This window comes from Rhinolophus ferrumequinum, chromosome 12 (assembly GCF_004115265.2).
Source record: "Rhinolophus ferrumequinum isolate MPI-CBG mRhiFer1 chromosome 12, mRhiFer1_v1.p, whole genome shotgun sequence".
In the NCBI taxonomy this organism is placed as follows: domain Eukaryota; kingdom Metazoa; phylum Chordata; class Mammalia; order Chiroptera; family Rhinolophidae; genus Rhinolophus; species Rhinolophus ferrumequinum.
The window spans coordinates 75,859,868-75,871,429 of NC_046295.1; the positions used below are offsets into that span (position 1 = coordinate 75,859,868).

Sequence of the window (11,562 nt, forward strand, 5' to 3'; positions counted from 1 at the left end):
TACCTGCTCATGCAAAACTGAGGTCAAGATAAATACCACAATGTGCTGTGCCCCATTTCCCTTAAAATGTGTTGCCTGCTCAGCCTATCTTTAATTTTCCTACTTCTAATAGTCATGGGTACAAGAAAGATTTTACTGTCTTGCTTACCTGGTCTACCTCACTTCACACATTCACACACAAAGTACAATCGCAGTAATAAAATGGCAGTTGGCACTCAGCCTAGTTGGGCAATTTATTGGGAGGGGTGGGGACTGTAGCTAACCAGGGAGCACGTGCCTCTGTAAAGGTGGCAGCCTCGGTGTACCTGTGCGAGGCCAGTGGTTGCTGTGTAAGAATGAAGGCCCAGAATTGCTGTATCCCCCTGCTTTTTAAATAAAAGCTGGAAAATGTTAGTATTTTATGCACAGTCTCTAAACTTTTCAATGTTTATAACTATTTTTAAACACCGCTCACTCCAACACAGTGTGAACCTCCAGCTTGCACACGGTCTGTACAGAGAGACACTAATACAAATCACACCTAGACGCATAATTTCACCATTCCCAGGGGTGGCGCGGACGAGCCCCGGACTCAGTACTTTACATGCGTGAGTTAGGACCCAGGCTGGGGGCAATTGCACTATCGTGCGCAGAGGGCTGTGCGAATTCAGGGGACCCAGGGCTGGACTGACACGCTGCTGCTTCTGCAAAAGACTGAGAACCAGGATGCCCTCCCACCTGCCTAAGAACGGAGTCGCCACGTTAGCCACCTTCTCCCCTTTGCCAGTAAGCGATGCTCGGAGCCTGATCTGTCCCTTCACTCTTCCATCCATTCAGCCCTCCACTTATCCTGCACCGTCCATCCACCCAGCCATTCATTCATTCATTCATTCATCTATCTCTTCTGGGCCACACCCTCTACCAGGCTCTGGAGCTACAGAAATGGCTAAACCCCCTCCCTACCCGGCACTTGAGGAGGATCTGGAAAGTGCTATGGGGACCCAGGGGGAATTGTGATTAATTCTCCCGGGGGGGTGTCATTAGGGAGGTGGACCACTTCCCAGAACAAGTGCCCCTTAGCTGGGCCTTAAAGGACAGTAGGGCTTAGCAACTCAGTGGAGGAAGAGTGCCCCTGAGGGAACAGCATGAGGAAAGACACAAAGAGGGGACTGGGCCCTGCACATTTAGGAAACAGTGGTTAACAGGGATTCTAGAAACCATGCACAGGAACGGTTTCTGCAGAAGGCATTCCCACCTCCAGGGGCAGGGAGAGGGCTCTGCCACAGGGTGTGGACGTAGGAGTCGTGTCACCACTCCCTGGTGCTCCATCCAAATCCCAGGTGAGCTGAGGGTGCCCTGAGAGTGGGGCAGCAGGTGTCACCATCCCTCCTGGGAGCACCAGGTTTAGAGCAGGAAAGGGGGGTGCGCACTGATGAGGATGACAAAATGACGTGGGCGCCTCAGCATTGAAAGAGGGTGAATTGGCAAAGGTCGTGCACTCATGCAGCAGCTGCTCGGGAGCCCTTCTCTGGGCCGGCTCCATGCCAGGGGCTGTGCCCAGAGAGACGTGGTTCCTGCCCCTGGCAGGTGGGCCTCAGAAGGGCCCTCGTTCAACCCCTCACTTAGGGTGAGACCCAGCAGTGGGCCTGGGCGGGGCTCCGGGCTCACGACCCCTGGGCTGCTGCTCAGATTAGAGCTCCCCAAGTGGGAGAGCCAGCACAGCAGCAGAAGTGGCTTCCCAAAGGGTATGTGGGAGCCACCTGGTCCCTCTGTGGTGGCGTTATGGGACGAGTGGGAGCATCCTAACTGACTGGTGGTTAAAGGGGCCTCCCAGCTGTGTCCCAACACCTGGTGGCCTTGGTCAGGCCGCTTGGCTTCTCTGAGCCCCGTTTTGCTCACCTGTAGTGGGAAGGAGAGCAGTACCAGCTTCACAGGGCGTGAGGATCTGGTCCTGACACTCTGACTCAGGACCCAGGGGCTTCTGCCACCGCTGTCACCTTATTAGTGACCACAGGGGTCATGGCTGTCATCCACGAGCCCTGAGCTTCAGGCCCATTCTCACCAAATGAGTTGAACAAAGCATCCTCCTGAGCTCAGGGGAATTCTAGAACCTCCTTGAGGGATGGGGAGGGCAGTTCTGGCTCCGACAGCCCTCTTCCAAGCAAAGCGGTTCTACATGTGTGTCAGGCCCCCAGCCTTTCCGGCCTTTCCCAGTTGTTCAGGTGTCTTTGTGGGACCCATAAGCCAAGTATGAAAAAGGATTCCCACAGGAAAGCACAAGACGACTCGGACCACAGGTGTCATGTGCCCCAGGCTTGTCCTCCCCTGTGGTCCTCAGTCTCCCTTCAGTAGCTTGTAGTTTCAGAGGGTGGACGTATTTGAAATCTGCTGGACGGCCCCTCCCCCAGCATGTGGAGGTGGCCTGCACTATGGTGGCCTGGGGCCCTTCTAAGCCCACTCCTCACAGGGCCACCTGCCTCTTTCCTCCCCCAGGGGCCTGAGTTCCAGCAGCCAGGCTCCAGAGACAGGTAGAAGGACATAGAGCCCTCGAGTGATGAGAGGAAGTGGCCTGTTGGCAAGATTCCCAGAGGAGTTTGAACCATGGGTGGTGAGCAGAGCAGGCGTCATGGGGGCCAGAGCAGGTGCCCAGCAGGGCAGGCGGGGGAGAGGCAGGCTATGGGGTGGGCGGGGCCACTGCTCAGAGCCTCGCCCACCTCGCGCTGACTGTGGGGGGGGGGCCTCCCTGACTGCCCGAGCCCACCCTTCAGTGTCAGTCAACCCCTGAATCAGGCTCTTCTCGTTGGCCTGAGTCTTGCCCCTTTACTGCCCCTCCACCTGTCCTCACCTGGCTGGGCCCCTGAGGCCCCGTGTGGGCCTCTACAGGCCTGCTCTTGCCTCGCGCTTCCAGGCCCTTCTGTGACCCACTGAATGCCAGTCTATGTTGGCACACATCGGTCATTCTGCCCCCTACCTCCAAATTGCACCCGCTTGAGAGGGGGATGCAGACACTTGCCTGATGCCTGTTGCTGAGCCAGTGCTGAGCCTTTGGGCCCAGTGCAGCCCTGCGTTGGCTCCCTCTGTGACCTTGGGAAGTCTGAGGCCTCCCCTGGACTCAGCTTCCGCATCTGAAAGCATGGGTGCAGGAAACAATCCCTTACCGCCCTCCTTTCTCATTGGGGGCGTCTGGTGGGTTTGGTCACTGGACTAGTGAAGCAGGAATGGGAGGGCTATTTCCGTCTATTGTATTTGGTGAAAGGTTTCAGGCAAGTGCTGATGCCTGCCCCCGCCGTGCCAGTTAGACCAGGCTTCCCCCACCCAGGGCAGGGCCCAGGCATCCCTGGCTTTGGTTAAAACCCTTGGTTCTGATGCATCGAGGACTGGTTTTTTTCAGTCTCCAGGTGCCTCACACCAATTGTCTTAGGTAATTCTTACAACACCCTTGTGACTGGGCCTGGTGGGAGTGGGGGCGGTGTCTGGTCGTCACCGTTTGCCAGCGAGGTTGTGATAACGTGACTCGGCCTCCAAGGTGCAGCTGAAAGCCACGGTCAGCATCTCCCGCTGCCGGGACACTGGCCCCAGCTGATGGAAGACTCTTGGATGTTGGGTCTTGCACACTGTGGTTCAAGAGGTCTGATGTGACAGTTGCAAGGTGTCAGTTGTAGGGTCTCCTCGCCAGAGGCACCCATCCCCAAGCCCCTGGGAAAACCCCAGAGGGAGCCCCTGACAGTGATGTCTCTTTCCTGGAAACACCGCCCAGGCCAGGCTTCTGTGATGGCGGCCTGTGCCCACCAGAGGGCGCCGACGCCCGGAGCCACTCAGCTGGGTTCCGCTCTGCGAACCCAAATGCTTTTTAATTGAAAATTTTTTTAATTCAAAAAGGATTTGCTGTTTGTACGCGAGTGCAGGTTTTCCTTATGCAAGAGACTAATGTCTTGAGTAAACAGATATGGTCCCAAATCCACCTTCAAAGGTACTCACTGTTTGCCCAAGGGAGTGAAAGGGCTTCCAGAAGCGGCCCTAGTCTCTTGGGCAAACACTTCGGGGCCAGCAATCCGGGCACAGGACAGCGTCTGTGGGAAGGGTTATCCGCAGCCTAAGGGGGATTATGTCGAGGGACATATGTTGAAATTTCATTTGGGGAGTTAGAGAAAACAAGAGGGGGGAGTCGTGCTTTTCTCCAGCCAAGATAACCTAAAAAGGGAAAAATCCAAGGGTGGGGGCTGGAGGAACAGCAATCTGCGCTGCGGGTGCCTGGCCCTTTCCAGGGGGCGGTGGTGTCCTCGGGCTGAGAGTCAGGAAAAGGCCATGTGTGTTCTGTGACTTCTCCCCGGCTCCCTCTGTCCCAGGCTGTGAGAGAAACAGGGATTTAGCAGTTCAGGCTGGAAGGCCCTTCGACGGCCCGCCTTCCTCAGTGACCCTGTCCCTACTCCTGGCCACAAAGGCTGGCCTCACAACTCCCCCCAAGCCCTGATCAGCCCCTTGCTTGCCCAGGCTAGGAAATGCCCTGTTACCCCTCCGTCTCCCGCCCAGCCTGCCATCCAGAAAGCCCAGCGCCCTTTTCTGGGCCCACTCCTGCCGGCACCCAGGTCTGCAGAAGACCGGGCCTCTGGCTGTGGCCATCTGGGACCTACCACCACCATCTCCCCTCATGGACTCTCTGTACAGACAAGCCCCCAACAAATCAAGGAAGCCTGACCCCCCCGCCCCCTGCCGTGTCCTCCCCACCGCCCCCAGGAGCCTGGCCCAGAGCCCTACATAGCAGGACACAGCAAAGCCTCCAAAGGAGACGTGACACCGCCCACAGTGGTCTGGGGGCCTGGCCCTGGACTTGCCCCTTCATTTGAGAGGTGCCTCACCTCTGCTGCCCCAGACATGGTCTCAGAACAGCCAAAGTGATGCACCCTGGCCACCTCCCCCCCCCACCCTTCACTTTCTGCTCACTCCCTTCCACATCTCCCAGGTCCCATTGATTGGGCCACAGAACCAAACTGGTCCCCAGAGCAGCAGCAGCACGTCACCTGGGAGTTGGTTGAAAATTCAGAATCTTGAGCCCCTTCCAAGACCTGAGTCAGAAAATGCGTTTTAACAGGACCCCAGGGGATCTATCAGCCTGCTGTTGACAGCTTCTTTCAGGCCTGCATTTCCTGCCCTAGGTGCCATCCTCTCTCTGGAACCTTCACCCACCCAGAAGTGCTCCTGCTGAGGTCCTGGGTCCTCCCTCTGCTCCCGGGCCCATCCCTCTGGTCCTCACCCTAAGTGCCAGGCCCGACCTCTTGTCTTCTGACCTTGTGTGCTTTATTTGAAACATCTCCACATCTGTCACTCCAGCTACCCTACTTCCCAAGTGCTTCCAATTTCCATCCCTTTTTCCCTGGTTCCACGTCTCCCCAGCCTTGGGTCCCCCTGGGTACTCCTTGGGGACCATCCTCAGCCTCTGGCAGAAATGCTCTCATCTGCTCTCCCCCAGCCTTCTCTCCCTCCTGTGTTGCCCATTTGCGGCCCCGGGGTGCCCTGCCCAGGTGTACCCTGCCCTGACACACTCGTGGGGCTCTCAGAACAGGGTGGATGGGGTGGGTGCTGATGGAGCCAGTGAAGGAGCACTTTCTGCTGTGATGCCCCAGAGCAGCCACCAGGCGGCAGTATTGTCTAGGACTTTTCTGGAAGGCCGCCTACTTTGGAGCTGCACTGCTCTGCCAGCCTCCTGGGACTGGAGTCCCCAGGCCCTGGCCTGTGCCCGGGTCACTAGAGAGCAGGAAAGTGAGCCGGCTGGGGGTGGCTTCAATTCTCCCAAGTAACCATTAAATGAGCAGTGAGTGCTTGCCTAGTAGCAGGCGTGGGTGGGTCCTTAACCTGCTGGAGCTCATCCCACCCTCAGCTGGCCCTGGGAGTAGATTGTGACTCCGTTTTAGTTTTTTGTGTGTTTTTTTTAATTGCGGTATAATTGACATACATTATATTAGTTTCAGGTATACAACATAATGATTCAGTATTTGTGTATACTACAAAATGATCGCTCTCGTTAACATCCGTCACCATAGTTACAGAATTTTTTTTCTTGTGATGAGAACTTAAGATTTAGCAACTTTCAAATATGCAATATAGTATTATTAACTGTAGTCACCATGCTGTACATTATCTCCCCATGATTTGCTTATTTTATACCTTGAAGTTTATACCTTTTGACCTCCATCACCCATTCGTCCACCCCCGACCCCTTGCCTCTGGCGACTGCCAGTCTGTTCTCTGTATCTATGAACTTGGTTGTGTTTTTTGTGTCTTTTGTTTTTTTAGATTTTATATCTAAGTGAGATCATATGGTATTTGTCTTTCTCCGTCTGACTTAAGTATTTCACTCATCATAATACCCTCTAGGTCCATCTGTATTAAGATTTCCTTCTTTATATGGCTGAGTAATATTCCCCTGTGTATATGGACCACCTCTTCTTTGTCCTTTCATCGTCCTGGACACTGTTTCCTTGTCTTTGCTGTTGTGAATAATACTGCAGTGCACATAGGGTGCAGATATCTTTTCAAGTTTGTGTTTTTGTTTCCGTCAGATAATACCCAGAAGTGGAATTGCTGGGTCATAAGGTAGTTCTATTTTTAATTTTTAAGGACCCTCCATACTGTTTTGGCTGCACAAATTTACAATCCCACCAACAGTGTATGCGAGTTCCCCTTTCTCCACATCCTTACCAACTCTGATTTCTTGATGTGACCCCACTTTAGAGGTGAGTTCACTGAGGTTCAGAGAGGAGAAAAGACCTGCCTGAGGTCACCCGGCAACGTCAAGGCCTTCTCTCCACCCAGTATCTTCTGGAAACAGATACTGTTTGTGAGGACGCCAGTCCTATCATCAGCCTCACTGGGGCCTTGTGGCTCCAGCAGCTGCTTGAGGCTGCTCCCCTCTGCTATTCACACATGGATGGGACCCATCCAGGCCTCACCCCCGTACTGAACCCCAGCCCCAATCTTTCTGCCTATCCTGGCTCAGTCCTGTGGGACTGGCAGGCAGAGGGAGCTCAAGACACAGATAAGCTTGAAACCTTTCAACCCTTAGCTATTGTCCTGTCAGCGTGGCCCCGAAAGTGCCTCCTTGCTGCGGGCAGCCCACTTCGGAAGCGGAGTGCTGGGCAGGCCTTGCGAGCACAGCTGGCAGGAGGGGGTGGGCAGAGGCATCCGGAGCCCAGGGTTGGGGTCTGCAGCCCTCCCCTTAGGGGGCGCCTGGTAGTTGCCCTCCTGCTGGAATGGTTCTACCATCTTCCTAACAACCTGCCCCCATCCCACCCCGGAGATGGCTTCAGGTGGTGGCCAAGTGCAACTAAGCAGCTCCACTTTGCTGTTTTACGTAGGGGAGCCCTTTTTCTGACAATTCTGCTGAAAAGGTTTCAAATACTATTTTAAATGTTTCACAACCACTGACCTAATCTAAGCTTCTCAGTCCTAAAACCCGTAGGACCGCATGGCTGCCTTGGCACGGAGTTCCAGGCCGTTTCGCCCGCGTGACGCCTGGCCCCTGCCTCAGGCCGGCAGTGCCCACTGCGCAGCCGAGCAGCCTGCAGTCCACCAGGCCGCACTCCTCACCTGCACCTCCCCTTTGCCCACTCTTCTGCCTGGCATGGCCTGCCCTGCCCGACACATGGGTGTTGAGATGCCATCTGCCCTTCGAGGCAAACTTCAGGTCCCTCGTCCCCCCAACAGAGGTACTGCCCCTTCTCTGAATTTCCATCAGACTCAGAACCTACCTTTACTCATTTTCGTGACCGGGATCAGTTAGGTAGCTCAGGTCTCAGGTGTGAGGGCCGAGCGGCGGCGCGGTGCAGGCAGCAGGCTGAGCTGAGCACAGGTGTGCTCCGCCAGACGCCACCCTGGTCAGGCCGGGTGGCCTGTGGGGTGCTGTCCTCAAGGTGCCCCAGTCCTCATCAGCTAGCAGGATGTTCACATGCCCTTCAGGGCGTGGTTCTGGGAACTTAGTGAGGAAAGCATGGGCAGGCCGTGTCCTGTGTCACCCATTGTCTTTCATCAAGGGCTCCAGAGGCACTTGAGTGGAGCGGCAAGTCAGAGGGTCCCCTGAGCCTGGTGGCTGCAGCCAGCCTCTGGTCAGGTTTGGGGTGGAGTCCCAGATCTGCCCCTTACCAGTGTGCGACTCCTGTCACAGTAGGACGACGAGGACCGGCTGCTGGGTCATGGCAGGTAGGAAGGCGCTGGACATGCAGCCGGGCACGCGGTCAGCTCAAGCATGTTTGCCGCTGGTACTGAGGTCTCACCTTGCGGGAAGCAGGGCAGAGACTGTGAAAGGTACAAATCGTCACAGACTAGCCAGCTACCTGCAGAGGCCTGTCTGCACACACGCAGTTGCCCAGCTCACACGCACAGTCCGTGCGCACATGCAGGGCAGCCATTTCCACATGGGGGTACCCAGTGAGGTGCCGTCAAGGCCTCTGCGTGGGCTCGGCCTGAGGCGTGGAGTGGCCCTCCCTGGTGTCCTCATGCACTGACTGTGCTTCTCTGTCCCTCCTGCAGTACGAGTACAGCTTTCGTACGGAGCAGAGCGCCGCTGCCAGGCTCCCGCCCAGCCCCACCCGGTGTCAGCAGATCCCCCAGTCCTGAGGCACCAGCAGCGGGGAGAAGGCGCACCATCTGCCCAGACGACTGAGCACCCCAGCCGGGGCTGCTCTGGGCAGCTGAGCTCTTCCATCCTCAGTCACTGGCTTGCCTGACATGACCCCACCTCCCTGGGGACGCTGTTCATAACCTCAACTAATCTGTGTGCTGTAGTGACCAGCGGCTCCCAACGTATGTGTGTGATGACCAGTCATCCTATGAACACCCCTACCCGGCACGGGAGTCACACCTGAGGGCCCCGGACAATTGCTCAGGCCGCCCAGTGACGCCATCGGCTCCCTTCACTGATTGTCGCCTGCCACCAAGCCATTGCTTTCTTCCTGGGAGACCTTGAGGGGGCAGTGGCTTTGCACAGGACCCTCCAGGGCTCACCGATGGCCCGATACCCGGGGCTGCCACAGAGCAGTCCTCACGCCAGTGTCATCAAGTGCCCCCAGCATTACATGGAGACCCTGAGGAAACACGGGAGGAAGAAGCTGATGGCCCAGGTGGCCCCGCGCCTGGGTCCCTGCCCCGCTGTGGACTTCCCTGGCTTGGACTCGTCACTCGATCACACACTGGACGTCCTGACTTCGGGGAGCAGCATGCCTCGGCTGCAGGCGCAGAGAGGACTTGCCCTCTGGGCGAGAGGGCAGAGTGACCAGCTCTCGCTTGGATGTGACTTTTGCCACCCAGGATGCTGTGGTCATCCCCTTCCTCCCAAAGGGCTCGTCTCTGTAACACCCATGTGCCAACAGCTCTGCCAACTGCCTTGGCCCAGTGCCCTGATCCGGTGACCACAGCAACAGGCCCTCCTGGGGCGTCAGGTGAAGAGGCTCTGTGAGCCAGTACCCAGCGCCAGAGGGACACGGCCGCGTGGTCACCCAGCTTCTCAGAGCCAGGCTGTGTCTTGATGGTTTCTGCTAACAGGAACAGTTGTTTGGAAAAGTCCATCTGACCCAGGTCACCCAACTGGGGTCAGAACTGACATTTCTGCCACAAATGGCCAACGGACACACTGCCGGCTGCCAAGTTCAACCCCACGCACGTTTGCCATGAGCACAGGGTTGCTGCCCCCGCTTGAGGCTTGGGCCCTCGCCCCAGTGGCCTGCCTTGTGTGGCTGTTGGGGGTTGTCCTGATTCCACAGAATGTCGGTGTCCCATCTTGGGGGTCACCAGATGGTTGGAGTCTTAGATGGGAGGTTTGATGTGTGTCTGGAGGCTGGCGTGTAGGTGGGCCATGGAGAGTAGGGAGGTCCCCCTGCCGGGAAGACAGCACAGGAGACAGGCCCCTCCTCCCTATAGTTCCCAGGGTGGCATGTGGTTAGCTGAGCGGCTGGGGTGCAAGAGGAACCAGCCAACACAGTGAGGAGGGTGGCTGCTGGCTACCTGGGGCAGGGCAGAAAATACCTCATGACCTGCGTCAGCCCTGCCGTCTCCAGAGCCTCAGCTCTCCTGCCTCGGTCACCCCTTGGTCTTCATTTTGATACCTCCTGATTTCTGTGCATTTAGGGTAATGGTCGCTTTCTCCACCTTCCCCGACACGTGAGGACGTCCCTGGTGAGACTGGCCTTCCCGTGCCTCCCACGCGGCAACATGGCAGGAAAAGGCAGTTTGTGGAACCCACCAGGGCCAAGAGACTTCAGGTCGAGACAGCGGTCCCTGTGAGGGATTGGTGCTTAACCAGGCGGGAGCTGACCAACTGTCTCAAATGTACCCACTGAAATAAGCTCGTTGTGTTTCTGGGGAATTGAGGGAGCCCATGGGCCCAGAGAAACTGTGTCTACTGCTGCTTTTTGGATGGACAGTTGGTTCAAAACCAAGTGACCTGTGTAACTTGAAGTCCCAACAGAGAGGGGTGACATCCAGCAGGCTTGGGGGGGCAGAACTCTGATGACTTCTGTTCGTTTGGTTTGTGCACTTTGTCCTCCGACCTTTTTTCACATCCCGGCTGTGAGACTATTTTTGACTGGTAACGCCCGGCAGCCCTTCTCCCTTGACAGACAACCAGATATCAGCAGGTCTGATGGGCTCTGGAAGGTCCAAATATGACGATGTGGGACCCTAGTCAGGGAGCAAGAAGGCATGGCCCCAGCAGGGAGAGTGGCTGTCCCCGAAAGGAGGGTGTCGTGTCCGTAGCCACTCACTCACGTCCCCGGGAGGCCACCTGCAGGAGGGCAAACCTGTGTGGACTCAGGCAAGCTGAGGCCTCCGCAGCATTGCAGGCTGAGCCGAGGTGTAACGTCGGCTGTGAACATGGCAATAAACCGCAGCTTAAGATAACCCAGCGGTCTGTTAAGTTGGCTGTGGTAGGTTTTAGTCTGCTCCTAACCAACCCTCTGTCTTTGCCTTGGGAGAGGGGGGTGAGGGTGAGCAAGTGTGTGGGTGACAGTAGGCTAGGGGTGTGTGTGTGTGTGTGTGTGTGTGTATGTGTAAGGGCACACACCCTGCCCGTGTGGGGCTCTCACACCTAGGATTTGAGAGACCTTTTGTTTCTTTCTGGGAAGAACCCTCTGGCCAGGTGGGGAGGGAAGGACTGGGTTCTCTTGGAAATGTGAAGGGCAGTGGCCTCGCCCTCGGCCCCCAGCTCTCCCCAGTGCAGCGGCTGTCTGCCGCCCCCAAAAAGACTAACCAGAGCACAGCATCCCCTTGCCTTCTCTTCCCACTGAAAATTCAAAACCTCTCTCCAAAGGACTTGGAAATGGCACAGCGGTGTAAGGAGTAAGTACCTTGCTCCAGGTTCACTTGCAAATTCATAACAAGGCTTTTTTCCCCACCCCAGTCCAAGAACTAGGATCAGCCACAATCCTTCTCTACTTGGAGAGATGAGAACCCTGGCGGCAGCAGGCGGGACAAAATAGCAGGTTAGGCCCCGAGCTGTCCCCCGTTGCCTTGCTGGGACGTCCTGATTATTGCGTGGCAGGTAGGGAGGAGCCAGCGACATTGGTTGAGGCCCAGCTTCTCTACCCGCCCCTGCCC

The 11,562-nt window shown here is 56.5% G+C and overlaps 1 protein-coding gene across 8 annotated transcripts in view; it reads left to right on the forward strand.

Annotated features, from left to right (window-relative positions):
• The window catches only part of MVB12B (multivesicular body subunit 12B), a 170,825-nt gene extending 160,238 nt beyond the window's left edge, over window positions 1-10,587 (forward strand). For all 8 annotated transcript variants that reach the window (XM_033122698.1, XM_033122693.1, XM_033122700.1 and 5 more), the window contains one exon: window positions 8,503-10,587. In XM_033122698.1, the coding sequence (XP_032978589.1) occupies window positions 8,503-8,589 (87 nt within the window). In that variant the 3' untranslated portion in view covers window positions 8,590-10,587. The remainder of the gene's footprint in view (window positions 1-8,502) is intronic.
• The last annotated feature ends 975 nt before the right edge of the window (window positions 10,588-11,562 follow it).